The 15,523-nt window shown below is 46.8% G+C and overlaps 1 protein-coding gene across 4 annotated transcripts in view; it reads left to right on the forward strand.

Moving 5' to 3' along the window:
• Nucleotides 1-15,523, forward strand: part of osbpl3b (oxysterol binding protein-like 3b) — a 307,799-nt gene that overhangs the window by 118,426 nt on the left and 173,850 nt on the right. For all 4 annotated transcript variants that reach the window (XM_085988683.1, XM_085988680.1, XM_085988679.1 and 1 more), the window contains 2 exons: nucleotides 8,525-8,638; nucleotides 8,722-8,892. In XM_085988683.1, the coding sequence (XP_085844809.1) occupies nucleotides 8,525-8,638; nucleotides 8,722-8,892 (285 nt within the window). The remainder of the gene's footprint in view (nucleotides 1-8,524; nucleotides 8,639-8,721; nucleotides 8,893-15,523) is intronic.

The raw sequence follows: 15,523 nt of genomic DNA on the forward strand, positions 1-15,523 counted from the left end.
CAGTTCTTATCTGGTCTGGCCTATATGTGACTCCAGACCCACAGCAACGTGGTTGACTCTTAACTGCCTTCTGAAATGGCCCAGCAAGCCACTCGGTTGTAAAAAGCTGCTACAAATAAGAATAAAACCGGATGGACCACTCGACATCGACCTCGGAATACGGACACGACAACGGCGCACCCAGCCCATTTGACCCGGCAAAGTCCTCCTCACCAACATCTGGGGACTTGTGCCAAAATTGGGAGAGCTGTCCCATAGACTAGTCAAGCAACAGCCTGCCATACTCATACTAACAGAATCCTACCTTTCCGTCAATGTCCCAAACTCCTCCATCACCATTTTTGACCAGGGGTGGCGGTACAGTTGGGAAGGAGTGGCTCTGGGAGTCCTCAACATTGACTCTGGAACCCATGAAGTCTCATGGCTTCAGGTCAATCATGGGCAAGGAAACCTCCTGCTGTTTACCACCAACTGCCCTCACTCAGCTGATGAATCAGTACTCCTCCATGGAAGAAGCACTGAGAGTAGCAAGGGCACAGAATGTATTCTGGATATAGATGTCCATCACCAAAAGTGGCTCGGTAGCACCACTACTGACTGAGCTGGCTGAGTCCTGAAGGACATAGCTGCCAGGCTGTGATGGGTGGTGAGAATCAACACGAGGGAAAAGCCTATTTGACCTCGTCCTTACCGATCTACCGGTTGCAGACGCATCTGTCCGTGACAGCATTGGTAGCAGTGACCACCGCACAGTCATTGTGGAGACGAAGTCCCATCTTCACACTGAGGACACCCTCCATCGTGTTGTGTGGCACTACCACTGTGCTAAATGGGATAGATTCAGAATTGATCTAGCCGCTCAAAACTGGGCATCCATGAGGCGCTGTGGGCCATCAGCAGCAGAATTGTATTCCACCGCAATCTGTAACCTCATTGCCCAGCATATTCCTCACTCTACCATTGCTATCAAGTCAGGGGACCAACACTGGTTCAATAAGGAGTGCAGAAGAGCATGCCAGGAGCAGCACCAGGCATACCTAAACATGAGGTACCAACCTGGGGAAGCTGCAACACAGGACGACATGCATGCTAAAAAGCAGAAGCAGTATGCTATAGACAGGGCTAAGCCATCCCACAATCAACGGATCAGATCAAAGTTCTGCAGTCCTCCCACATCCAGTCGTGAATGCTGGTGGACCATTAAACAGGTAACTGGAGGAGGAGGCTCCATGAATATCCCCATCCTCAATGATGGTGGAGCCCAGCACAAAAGTGCAAAACCCAGTGCAAAAGACAAGGCTGAAGCATTTGCAACTGTCTCAGCCAGAAGTGCCGAAGGTTTGTGTTCCAGGATTAGCCGTGGCTCTAGCCAAGCTGTTCCAGCCAGTACAGCTATAACACTGGCATCTATCCGACAATGTGGAAAACTGCCTGATGCGCTATCAATTACTCATAAAAGATGGAGAGTTAGGAGAGTAACTAAAGGCTTTTATTAGCAAAGAACAGAGCATGTCTCTCGTGGTTGACTGGGTTCCAAGAAGGCAGGGGGCTGCCGAGCAGTCACCTTTTATACCTGGGCCTGTGGGTGGAGCCAGGGGCGGAGCCAGCAGAGACATGCTGAGGCATGCATAGGTACAACAGTGTGCAACAGCAACAACAACGGTGAACAACAATAACAGTGGTTTACCACATTCACCCCTTGTTTAAAATTGAGTCCGGCAGGGTGAAGTGTACTAAAGGTTCGTGTAAGTAAGTCTATCAGGTGGCCTTGTATGCCGTCCTGATTGTCGTGGTGGTGGCGGCGGTGATGGTGCAGCATCCAACGTTGAATCTGGCGTCTCATTGAGTGGTTGGGTGGTCAATGACGGGTCCTGGGGCTGCGGCATGCCGTCTAGCGGGGTTGGGTTGTGGGTAGTGGTGGATGGCAATGGTAGTGTTTCAGGGGCACCCGAAGGTGCGAGATCTCGTGTGGGGGCTGTGTCCTCCCGCCCGTCCGGGTACGCTACGTAAGCGTACTGGGGGTAGGCGTGGGTAGTGGTGGGTGGCGAGGGAGGTGTTTCGGGAGCACCCGAAGGTGCGAGGTCTCGTATGGAGACTGTGTCCTCCTGCCCGTCCGGGTACACCACGTAAGCATACTGAGGGTTGGCATGGAGGAGGCTCACCCTCTCGACCAGGGGGTCCGTCTTATGGGACCTCACGTGCTTCCGCAGTAGGACGGGCCCTGGAGAAGTCAGCCATGTCGGTAACGAGATCCCCGATGTGGACTTCCTGGGGAAGGAGAACATTCTCTCGTGAGGGGTAGCATTGGTGGCTGTACAGAGCAGTGACCGAATGGAATGGAGCACCGCAGGGAGGACTTCCTGCCAGCGAGAGGTCGGAAGGCCCTTAGATTTCAAGTTTAAAAGGACTGCCTTCCAGACCGTCTCATTCTCCCTTTCCACCTGGCCATTCCCCCGGGGGTTGTAGCTGGTGGTCCTGCTTGTAGCAATACCTCTCGAGAGCAGGTACTGCCGAAGTTCGTCGCTCATAAAGGATGAGCCCCTGTCGCTATGAATATAGCTAGGGAAACCGAACAAGGCGAAGAGGTCATTCAGATATTTAATGACCGTGGTACTGGTCATGTCTGAGCAAGGGATGGCAAACGGGAAACGGGAGTACTCGTCAATTATGTTGAGGAAGTACACATTGCGGTCGGAGGAGGGGAGGGGCCCTTTAAAATCGACGCTCAGCCGTTCAAAGGGGCGCGTGGCTTTGATCAGGCTTGCTCTGTCTGGCCTATAAAAATGCGGTTTGCACTCGGCACAGATTTGGCAGTTCCTGGTCATGGTCCTGACCTCCTCGATGGAGTAGGGCAGGTTACGGGATTTGATGAAGTGAAAAAACCTGGTGACCCCCGGGTGGCAGAGGTCATTGTGGAGGGTCTTCAGTCTATCGACCTGCGCGTTGGCGCATGTACCACGTGATAGGGCATCTGGGGGCTCATTGAGTTTCCCGGGCCGGTACAAGATATCGTAATTGTAGGTGGAGAGTTCGATTCTCCACCTCAAGATCTTGTCGTTCTTGATTTTGCCCCTCTGCTTATTATTAAACATAAAAGCTACTGAACGCTGGTCAGTGAGCAGGGTAAATCGTTTTCCGGCCAGGTAATGCCTCCAATGTCGCACAGCTTCCACAATGGCCTGGGCCTCCTTTTCGACAGAGGAGTGTCGAATCTCGGGGCCCTGGAGGGTCCTTGAGAAAAAGGCCATGGGTCTCCCCGCCTGGTTAAGGGTTGCAGCTAGGGCAAAGTCGGATGCGTCGCTCTCCACTTGGAAAGTGATGGACTCATCCACTGCGTGCATCGTGGCCCTCGCAATATCTCTTTTTATGAGAGTGAAGGCTGCACAGGCCTCTGCTGCCAGGGGGAAGGAGGTGGACTTGATGAGGGGTCTGGCTTTGTCCGCATAGTTGGGCACCCACTGAGCATAGTACGAGAAAAACCCTACGCATCTCTTCAGTGCTTTTGGGCAGTGGGGGAGGGGGAGCTCCATAAGGGGTCGCATCCTGTCGGGGTCGGGGCCGATGACTCCGTTCTCCACTACACAGCCAAGAATGGCAAGGCGCTTGGTACGAAACATACATTTGTCCTTGTATGTTAGGTTCAGCCGCTGGGCCGTACGGAGGAATTTCTCTAGATTAACATCATGGTCCTGCTGGTCGCGGCCGCAGATGGTGACGTTGTCTAGATAGGGGAAAGTGGCCTGGAGCGCGTTCTGGTCAACCATCCGGTCCATCTCCCGTTGGAAGACTGAAACCCCGTTGGTGACGCCGAAGGGAACTCTGAGGAAGTGGTAGAGACAACTGTCAGCTTCAAAAGCTGTGTACTGGCGGTCCTCAGCCCTGATGGGGAGCTGGTGGTATGCCGACTTCAGATCAATCGTCGAGAACACCCGGTATTGTGCTATCTGATTGACCATGTCAGATATGCGGGGGAGTGGGTATGCATCTAGCTGGGTGTAGCGATTGATCGTCTGGCTGTAGTCAATAACTAGGTGCTGTTTTTCGCCAGTCTTCACTACCATCACTTGTGCTCGCCACGGGCTGGTGCTACTTTCAATAATCCCTTCCTTCAGGAGTCTCGCTACCTCGGATTTAATGAAGCTCCTATCCCCGGCACTGTAACGCCTGCTTTTGGTAGCGATGGGCTTACAGTCGCGGGTGAGGTTAGCGAACAAGGAGGGGGGGGGGACTTTAAGGGTGGAGAGGCTGCAAATGGTGCGCGGCGGGAGATTTAAAAGCTGCTGGCTGCAGACTGTGAGTGGGGGGAGGGGTCCGTCGTACGCTAATGTGACACTTTTAAGGTGGCACTGAAAATCCAACCCCAGTAGAACGGCAGCGCAGAGATGGGGCAGGACCAGGAGTTTAAAATTTTTGTATTCTGTGCCCCTTACTGGAAGGGTCACTACACAGTAGCCACTGACGTCCGCTGACTGGGCTTTGGAAGCCAAAGAGATCCGATGGCGCGTCGGCAGGACCGGGAGAGAGTAACTGCGCACCGTGTCGGGGTGGATAAAGCTCTCCGTGCTCCCGCTGTCAAAAAGGCAGGTAGTGGCGCGGCCGTTTACCGTAATGTCCATCATGGACCTGGACAGTTGATGAGGGAGAGATTGGTCCAGCATCACGGAGGCCAGCGTATGGTCGAGCGAGTCGATGTGGTCGTCCGATGAGGCGGTGGTTGAGTCCGGGTCCCCCGTGGTTGTAGTTGGAGACGTCCAAGATGGCGGACAAAATGGCGGTGCCCATGATCCTGATCCCCACGCGGCTGGGGGAGCCCAAGATGGCTGCCCTCACGGTTCACACGCGGCGCTGCTGGCATTAGCGGTTTTACCTTTGCAGGCGCTGACATAGAACACAGAACACAGAAACCCCACAGTGCAGATAGAGGCCATTTCGGCCCATCGAGCCTGCACCGACACATATCCCACCCGATCCCCGTAACCCCTACACAAACACATATCCCACCCTATCCCCGTAACCCCACGTATGTAATCCCCCTAACACTAAGGGTCAATTTATCATAGCCAATCATCCTAACCCGCACATCTTTGGACTGTGGGAGGAAACCGGAGCACCCGGAGGAAACCCACGCAAACACGGGGAGAATGTGCAAACTCCACACAGACAGTCGCCCGAGGCCAGATTCGAACCCGGGTCCCTGGCGCTGTGAGGCAACAGCACTATGCCACCGTGCTGCCCTAGTGTCCTTTCTTCCCGCAGCCGGAGCAGGTAGCGTTTCTCGCCGGGCAGCGTGCTCTGGGGTGTTTTGCCTGGCCACAAAAATAACATTTCTGTGCCTTGGACATCGCAGCAGCAGTTGAAGGTGGTGGTCCCATGACCCAAGGTTGTGGCGTCCACGTTGCGGAGCGGTTAGGGGAGAAGGTGTCCATATTCCTGTGGGCCGCGTCGAGCGAGAGCGCGAGGGACACTGCCTTTCTCAGGTCCATTTCTCCCTTTTCCAACAGTCTCTGCCGGGAGTATCACAGAAATCACAGAAACCCCACAGTGCAGATAGAGGCCATTTCGGCCCATCGAGCCTGCACCGACCCGATCCCCGTAACCCCTACACCAACACATATCCCACCCTATCCCCATAACCCCACGTATTTATTCCCCCTAACACTAAGGGTCAATTTATCATAGCCAATCAACCTAACCCGCACATCTTTGGACTGTGGGAGGAAACCGGAGCACCCGGAGGAAAGCCACGCAAACACGGGGAGAATGTGCAAACTCCACACAGACAGTCGCCCGAGGCCGGATTCGAACCCGGGTCCCTGGTGCTGTGAGGCAACAGTGCTAACCACTATGCCACCGTGCTGCCCGAGTAGTCGGACCTTTGGCCCGCAACGAAAGCATCTCGGATCAGTCCCTCCGTGTGTGCCGCGGCTGATACTTCTTTGCAATCGCAGCCTCGGCCGAGTATCCGTAGTGCCCGTAGGAAGGCCTCCACCGATTCCCCGGGCTGCTGTCTGCGGGATCTTAAGAGGTGCCTGGCATAGACCGTATTTACCGGGCGTGCGTATTGCCCTTTTAGCAGATCGATAGCCGCCGCGTAGGTCGTCGCGTCCTGGAATATTGTATAAACTTGGTGGCTCACCTTTGAGGCCAGGATTTCCAGCTTGTTTTTGTCCAGGGTCACAGTTGAGGCTTGCAGGTAGGCCTCGAAGCAACGCAGCCAATGCGCGAATTTGGTAGCCGAACCCGATTCTTGGGGGTCTAGGTCCAGGCATGTTGGTCTGAGGGCTCGCAGCAGCTCCTGCTGCTCAGCGTTTGGTGCAGCAGCCTGCTGCTCAGCGTTTGTTGTCGACATTTTGTTTTTGCTAATAAAATTGATGCGCTATCAATTACTCATAAAAGACGGAGAGTTAGGAGAGTAACTAAAGGCTTTTATTAGCAAAGAACAGAGCATGTCTCTCGTGGTTGACTGGGTTCCAAGAAGGCAGGGGGCTGCCGAGCGGTCACCTTTATACCTGGGCCTGTGGGTGGAGCCAGGGGCGGAGCCAGCAGAGACATGCTGAGGCATGTATAGGTACAACAGTGCAACAACAACAACGGTGAACAACAATAACAGTGGTTTACCACACTGCCCAGGTATGTCTTGTCCACAAAAAGCAGGACAAATCCAATCTGGCCAATTACTGCCCCATCAGTCTACTCTCAATCATCAGCAAAGTGATGGAAGGTGTCATCGACAGTACTATCAAGCAGCACTTACTCACCAATAACCTGCTCACTGATGTCCAGTTTGGGTTCTGCTAGGACCACTTGGCTTCAGACCTCATTACGTCCTTGGTTCAAACATGGACAAAAGAGCTGAATTCCAGAGGTGAGGTGAGAGTGACTGCCCTTGACATCAAGGCAGCGTTTGACCGAGTGTGGCATCAAGGAGCCCTAGTAAAACTGAAGTCAGTGGGAATCAGGAGGGTGGGGAACTCTACTGACTGGAGTCATACTTGGCACAAAGGAAGATGGTTGTGGTGATTGAAGGTCAATCTTCACAGCCTCAGGACATCGCTACAGGAGTTCCTCGGGGCAGTGTCCCAGGCCCAACCATCGTCAGCTGCTTCATCAATGACCTTCCCTCAGAAGTGGGGATGTTTGCTGCAAAGTGTTCAGTGCCATTTGTAACTCCTCAGATAATGATGCAGTCCATGCCTGCATGTAGCAAGACCTGAATGACATTCAGGCTTGGGCTGATGTGTGGCACGAATGTTACCCGTCACTTAAGTGCCAAACAATGACTACCAGTGACTGTTGGAGGTGCCGTCTTTCAGTTGAGATGTTAAATCGAGGCCCCGTGGATATAAAAGATCACAAGGCACTATTTTGAAGAAGAGCAGGGAGTTATCCCCAGTGTCCTGGCCAATTTTTATACCTCAATCCACATAACAAAAACAGATTATCTGGTCTTTATCACATTGCTGTTTGTGGGAGCTTGCTGTGCGCGCATTGGCTGCTGTGTTTCCCACATTACAACAGTGACTACATTTCCAAAAGTACTTCATTGGCTGTAAAGTGCTTTCAGATGTCCAGTGATCATGAAAGGCGCTATATAAATGTAAGTCTTTCTTTCTTTTACCTCCAAAAAGCGAGCGTCTAACCACTGCCCCTTGACATTCAATGGCATTGCCATCGCCAAATTACCCATCAATATCCTGGGGGTTACCATTGACCAGAAACTTAACTGGACCAGCCACATGAATACTGTGGCAGCAAGAGCAGGTCAGAGACTGGGTATTCTGTGACTAGTGTCTCACCGCCTGACTCCCCAAAGCCTTTCTACCATCTACAAGGCACAAGTCGGGAGTGTGATGGAATACTCTCCACTTGCCTGGATGAGTGTGGCTCCAACAACACTCGAAGCTCGACACCATCCAAGACAAAGCCCGCTTGATTGGCACCCCATCCACCACCTTCAACATTCACTCCTTCCACCACCAGCGTACCGTGGATGCAGTGTGTGCCATCTACCAGATGCACTGCAGCAACTCGCCAAGACTTCTTCGGCAGCACCTCCCAAACCCGCGACCTCTATCACCTAGAAGGACAAGGCCAGCAGGCGCATAGGAACACCACCACCTCCAAGTTGCACACCATCCTGACTTGGAAGTATATCACCATTCCTTCATTGTCGCTGGATCAAAATCCTGGAACGAACTCTCTCCCTAACAGCATTATGGGAGTACCTTTACCACACGTACTGCAGCGGTTCAAGAAGGTGGCGCCCCACCACCTTCTCGAGGGCAACTAGGGATGAGCAATAAATGCTGACCTTGCCAGTGACCCCCTACATCCCATGAAGGAATAAAACATAAATAAATGCAAATTATTGTAGATGTAATATTTGGCACTGTTTTGACGCATCAAATGGAGATCTGCTAATGCTGGATGTTTTATCTCGGCTGTGCCGTCAGCTTCTTAATTGTGCCAGGTTGCGATAACGTGACTACAGGGTGGGTTAAAAAAATAAATTATTATTTTTCAGATTCAGAAAGGAAAGCTTCATGGATGCATTGATGTTGGGCTGTCTGTGATGTCGATAAAGAAGAAAGCAAAATGTATTGATCTAGACACAGAAGAGCATATATACCATTTGAAGGTATTTATAGTATTTCTGTTGCTTAGCCTATATTGACCACTTATTCATTGTGATAACTCGCACTTAAATGTACTTTTTGCTAGGTCAAATTCCAGGACTTTTTTGATGATTGGGTAGCAAAGTTGCGTCATCACAGACTATACCGCCAGAATGAAATTGCCAAGTTTCCGCACGATGTCACCAATCGCTTCTTCCCAATCTCGTCCACTGCAGGCTCTTCACCAAGTTCTTTGGACTCCCCTTCTTTCAGAAAGGTAATCCGATACCTAAAATATATTTCAATCATGTTTAAAAAGTGAAAGGTTAATCTTGGGTTTCAGCAGAGGATGTTACAAATGACAATGTCTTGGATCCGATGAGGTACAATTTCAAATTGTGGTCATCTGATTGTTTTCTTTCATTTCCATGTGGTGGTCCATGTACCAGATTAGACTGAACTTAACCATGCAGCTAGAGGCAGATACTGGACCTGAGCTTTGGGTCATTGATTATAAATTTACTGCAAATTTACACTTTGCTATACAGACTAGAAGGTCCCAGATTCAATTTTGAGTCTCTGCTGAGTTAGCTATTCTTAGCTAGGGCATCAATTGGCTCGGGTACCTTGGGCTAGTAAAAAGAAAAAAACATCCACATCTCTAATTGCTAATTGTGTGGGCATTAGCGTTGAGAACAGGTTCAGTTTTGGCTGACAGCTTGCTGGCACTTGCTATCTGGACATGTGTATAAAGTATGGCCACTTCGATTAAGACCATGAAACTACTCTGGCAAGAATTGGTGCTTTCAAAGTGTCAGTATTGAATCAGCTGGTAGCACTCTTATCTCTGACACTGAAGCTTGTGGGTTCGAACCCTACTCCAGAGACTTGGCACGTAATCTAGGCTGATGCTTCGATGCAGTACTGAGGGAGTGGTGCCCTTATGGTGATGCTGTCTTTCAAATGAGATGTTAAACCGTTTTCCCCTTTCAGGTGGATGTAAAAAAAAAAAAAAAAAAAATTCCATGGCACTATTTGAAGAAGAGCAGGGGACTTCTCCTGGTGTCCTGGCCAATTTTATTCTTTAACCAACACTTAAATTGGTCATTTATCTCATTGCTGTTCATGGACCTTGCTGTGTACAAATTGACTGCCATGTTTGCCTACATTACAACAATGACAATGCTTCAGAAGTACTTCAATGGCTGCGAAAGGCTTTGGAACATTGTGAAGTTGTGTAAGGTGCTATATAAATGCAAGTCTTTTTCTTCTTTCCAGACAAAAGGGAAGAATAAGGGAGGGGTAGAGGGAAGACAAAAAGTTCCTTTCAAAAACTGTCTCCTCATTTGTTACATTGTTCATGGGTAGTCTGGTTCTGGAGTACATTTGTGAAGTTTAGTGCTGACCTGTCCCTTTTAAAGCAAAATGCTCAGATATTCCTTGTGGAGAAATTGCTTAATATGTGCTTGGTTTCATTAGAGCCCTATTATTGGAAGTTTCTGTTGAGTGGCATGTGTTTGGCTCTTATAGTAACATCAAATTTCTTGTTCAGAAGAAAGAACAGGAAATAACTAAGTTTCTTCAGTTTTTCACACTACTTTCATAGAATAGATATAGATGCAGTCATTATCTACTTAATAGATCTCTTGTGGTGGTGAACTTTTTTCTTCACAGGAGGCATTTGGTTTTGAGTTATGCTCAAGTGTTGTGTTTTGAGCAAAGTTAATTTTGCACAGGGTTAGGTTTTTTTAAAAAAAGCCAAAAGAACCAGCTTGTGAAATGTCACAACTCACTGTCTATTTCAAACTGATACAATGAGAGTTGATTGTCTCATCCTAAGCCCATTAGCTAGGATGGCCCCAATTCACTCTGATAACTGCAGATGTTTTCTGTAAACCCGCACTCATGCGGAGGAGAGGGGGAGGAAAGAGGAGAGGTCGCTGATTTTATTGACTGGCCTGTTGGTGAATCACTGGATGGGAAGGACATCAGAGTCAAAGCCCTCTCTCTGCTTGAGAACATAGAGAAAAGAACAAATGGACACAAGGGCAGTCGGTGAGGTTATAAAAATAAGAGACGTAGGGTGTAGGCCTGGGGCCCAGGGATGGAAGCTAAAATGCAGCTGGTCAGTTTTGGAGTTAGAAGTTGCCTAGAAAGAAGGGAATGGCAGAAAAAAGTAAGTTAGTCCAAACAAAGGACAACATGTGTAGTTTATTGTTTATTTCCCATCTTTCAAGAAGAATAGTGAGATTGCATGAGGTAGTGATATTTGCTTTGACTGTTTCTCTGTATGTTTGTTTGCTGTCTATAGATTAAATAGCTTAATAATTCTGATCTGTCCTCGTCTCAATGTGTTTTTCAGTCTGCTTTTGGAAAGATTGGAGAAACGTACATGAAGGCACATGCAAAAATCAAAATATCCAGTTCAGATCAGAAGGGTATTCTATTGTTACACCCCTGGGTTATGCGATTGTATAACTAGATATTGGACAGTATGGGCAAACTTCTAAAAGTAAGACAGTCAGACGACTTTCAGGAGTATCCAAGAGACCATCTAAGGCAGACCTGAAACTTGTAACAATGATGTTTGTAGGATGTGCACACCATGTATAAAACTTTAATATATTAGAAATCTTTTAAACTGGTATTAGAAGTATGATTCCTAACAGGTGCTCCAATGTCTCCATTATTGGGTTGGCAGGTAAAATTATTTTAATCAAGACAGTTTGTTATGTATGTAGTTAACCAAATAATGATTCACAATGAGGAGTACTAAGCAACATTTTCTTGCATGGGTAGCCAGTTACTGTGTTTCAGTAGATTTTCTATAGCTACGTGTTAATTGTTGTACGGTAGACCCAGTTGGAGGTGTACCATTTGTGTCCTGGCGGTGTATGTAGTTAATTAAGCTTACCTTTGTGTTTATCATTATTACTAAAGAATTTGAGAGATTAGTTTTACATGCTGTTTGAGATTTAAACCGTAGGATAAAGGAGCACTTTATGCAAAACAGGGTATTCCATTAAGTTTCTGTGGAATGGTATTGGTCTATTTTTCTGAGATGAATCTAAGAAAACCTTTATTAATGTCCAGATTTACCTTTTGAAAATCAGGAGTTCCATTTAAAATATGCTTCCCCCCCCCCCCACAAATGGAAGTAGAGTTTGCTTACCTAAATGCGAAATAAGGTTGTGAAGCAATATAACACTATTTGTTTTAGATGGGAACATTAATGAAGTGGAAAACACAGTACTTCAAAATAAAACTAGATGATAAATTGGTGGCAGAACAAAAATACTGAACTAGAAATACATTAAATAGAGCACTGAAATGTCATTTTCAACAATGAAAGAAATCAGTTGTCTCAAATTAAATGAGAAGTAACATAAAATTGAATGATTAATTCAAATCTTGTGCTTGTAATGTTCTTGCTCTGCTTCCCCCATCCCGATCCTGTCAAGTATTGCTCCTTTCCTAGGTTAGGTTAAAGGTGTTACCTGTTCATTCTGCTTTTCTCAACTGTAATCAGTTGTAATCTTGCTTCAGAACTTGCAATGTACAGTCATTTTACAAAAGATAATTTATATCAGCAGCCATTCAAAAGAATCTAACCTGTTAGGAATTTGAGAATATAATCTAGGTAACCATGGAAGCATTAGCAAAGATGAGGGATGATAAACGTCATCAATTTTTTATAATGCATACTTGAGAAAAGAAATTAATGTATTTCCTGGGCCTATTATTGTGAAAAACCTATTTGGCTTTTCCAAGTAATGAATTATAGCAACAGTCTATTATACATTTAAGTCCATATTAAAGCAAATCTCTCAATCTAAACTGCTAAAGGCAAACTTTTCTAAATTTTGGCAAGTAATAGATCTGTTTTTAAAAGTTTTAGAATTGAATTACACACTGGGTTAGAACATTAACCTTTCATCTGTGGGAGCTCGGTTTGAATTCAGTCCCTCTGGTGGGATGAAAGCTTCCTCACTTGAAGATAATGTAGAATCACCAGCAATTTTTAAACCCTGCTCCAAATGATGTAAACTACCTTCTTAATTCTGCACAAATTGGCAATCTCACTTGATTGGTATAGAAATTTGAGAAATTCCCACTACAGTGCAAAGTAAAGAGGATTTACTGTGAACCTGGATTGTACTTTAATTCATTTGAGCGTACCTGCTGCAGTTACAGATGCTGAAGAATGGAAGCTTCTACTTTTGGGACATAGGCATCTTTAATCTTTAGCACAACATTCTAAATTTTTCAAACATAAAATTTACAGGCCTAGAAATTCACTGGCGCCCCGATTCAGCCTCGCCAGGGCGCTGGAAGTACCGCCCCGGAAGGAGTCGCAGCCGCCCGCCGCAAATTCAGTTTCAGCGCCCCAGACGGAAGCGCGGCGCTACTTGAGGCGCCCCGCATCCCTCTTGGGGCGCTGCAACTGAAAATCGCAGTGCAGCGTGTCGCAGCACCACCTGCTGCGGCATGGTGCGCTGCGGCACTGCAGGCCTTCCTCCACTTCTTAAAGGGGAGGGGCCTGCTGCAGCACGCTGGAAGAGCGCGAGTGCCGGCAAAAGAGCCTGGCACCGAGGAGAAGTGCAGGGCTCTTGGGACACAGCCGGCACTCGGTGGGGGGGGTGCTCAGGAGGCCGGGGACGATGGCACGGAGAGGTGCTGGCAGGCGGCCAGCAAAAAAAAGGCCGCCCCGCGCCTCTACCGCCGCAGGTAGGCCTCCCTGAACCGGTCGCAAATTGCGACCGGCGCTAAAGCAGGGGGCGCTACTAAATTTCGCGATCAGGGCGGTAGTGGGGCGCTGTGCACACCGATGATGTCATCGGTAGCGGCGCAGCGCTAACGGCTAGCGTCGCCATTAGCGTCCTGCTAAATTTAGCGGGAGGCGTGGCCAGTGGCACAAATCCCACTAAGTGCCCTCTTAGGGCGTTAACGGGTGGCGCAGGCCACTGAATTTCTAGGCCACAATCTCTTAATTATACCTTCTAGCTGTAGTACAAAATATATGATGCACATCCTGTTCCAAATGGACTGGTCAGTTATGATGTGGGCTGCCTTTGAGTCATATTCTGAATTCAAAATTCAAACTTTTTAACTTTTGAATACTAGATTTTAATATGGGACCTTATTTGCTGTAAGACTTTTATGAAATAGTGTCATTAAATTATTTTTTGTCTATTATAAAGAACTGACTCCAGACTGCAAGAAAATTTACCTTATTGTTGAGACTTGTGACAGGACTTAGTCTTGTGTATACTTTAGGACGTTTAACTGGGACATGTAACTGCTCTGTAATATAAAAAGAAAGCATGCTATTCTTCTATTATGCAATGAATTAAAATCCAAACCGAGCTTCAGTTCACATCCTTTAATGTCAATCCCTGACCAGAAGAATGAGAAAATGGCAACAGGTTCAAACAATTTTCCTCAATATTTGACCAGCTTCCTATCACTGCAAATTTGGAATTCTACTAATGACATGCCTGTCCAAATCATTAATAACCCCCAGGGTATGGTAGCTTCTTTCCAGCCTATGTTGCCTGTTTTTTAAGTCAATTATTTATCAAATGCGATGCTTTACCTCTTACTCCATGATGCCTTGCTATCGCCATGAATCTGCAATGCATTGTAATAAAAGCTTTTTTGGAAATCTATATATACTACAATTCCCCTGTTGCATGGTTAATAATCTCCTGAATCCATGTTGACCTTTTTAACAAGTTATTTTACCAATGTTCAACCATTGAATGCAAGGAAATAAGACTTCCTCTGTGCTAGGCTTACAGAAGCTGTTTATTGCCATGACCATTGCCGCTGACAACTGACCCTGAATTGGAATAAAACAAACTTTAAAATTTTAATATCATTAGTTGTCAAGCATTTGGATGCTATGTATTTTGGACTTTACACACAAAAACTTCTTGCAAAGATTAAGGCACATGGTTAGAAGGATGGATAAAGAATAGAAGAATAAATGAATGTGTGACATTATTTTCTGCCTATATTAAATTATTGATTTGAGGTCCTTATTAGTAACAGTATACACAAGGTTAAGATCCATTATTGTTGGTAGTTTTTTGCAAGCAGAAGGTAATTTACAATCTGGTTAATATTTAATATGCTATAGATTAAATGCAGAGGTGTTGGGTTCTATCTGTTTCACTTGGATGTTTTGATGGTTGTATGGACAAAGTGTTAGGTCCAGCTATGTCAGATGCTACCACCTGGGGGAATGAACATCTTATATACTTGATAAAGAATGGTAATTGTAATACACTTTTTTTTTCTTTCATGTGTCCACAATTTCTTGAACCAATAGGGCTTTAAACTAATAAAGGCGGTGGGTGGGAAGATTCAGGAAAGGGTAAATTCAAAAGCGGCAAGAGAAAAGTCAAGGCTGTGGAACAGAGTAGCGATTTGGGTAAAATAAGCAGCGAGTCATGAAGGGACAGAGAACTTAATGGTAACAAGACATTAGTGACTAAGGTGACATCCGGGAAAAACAGAAGTGCTAAAGACGCTATATCTAAATGCGCAAACAGTTCGCAACAAAATAGATGAATTAATAGCACAAATATAAATAGGTTTGATCGACTAGCCTTTACGGAGATTTGGTTGCAGAGTGACCAAGGTTGGGAGCTAAATATTCCAGGATACTGTACTTGATTTTTTTTTTAGAAGAAATAGGCAAAATGGAAAAGGAAAGGCGGTTAGCCCTGATAATAAAGGATGGGATAAAGACAGTAGAGAGAGGATATTAGCTCGGAAAATCAAACTGTAGAATCAGTTTGGGTGGAGCTAAGAAACAACAAGGGACAGAAAACACTGGTGGGGGGAGTTTATAGGCTCCCGAACAATAGCTGTAGTGTCAGGCAGAGTATAAATCAGGAAAT

Source organism: Somniosus microcephalus, chromosome 5 (assembly GCF_052327205.1).
Source record: "Somniosus microcephalus isolate GS21.2 chromosome 5, FLI_Smic_1.0, whole genome shotgun sequence".
Classification (NCBI taxonomy): Eukaryota; Metazoa; Chordata; class Chondrichthyes; order Squaliformes; family Somniosidae; genus Somniosus; species Somniosus microcephalus.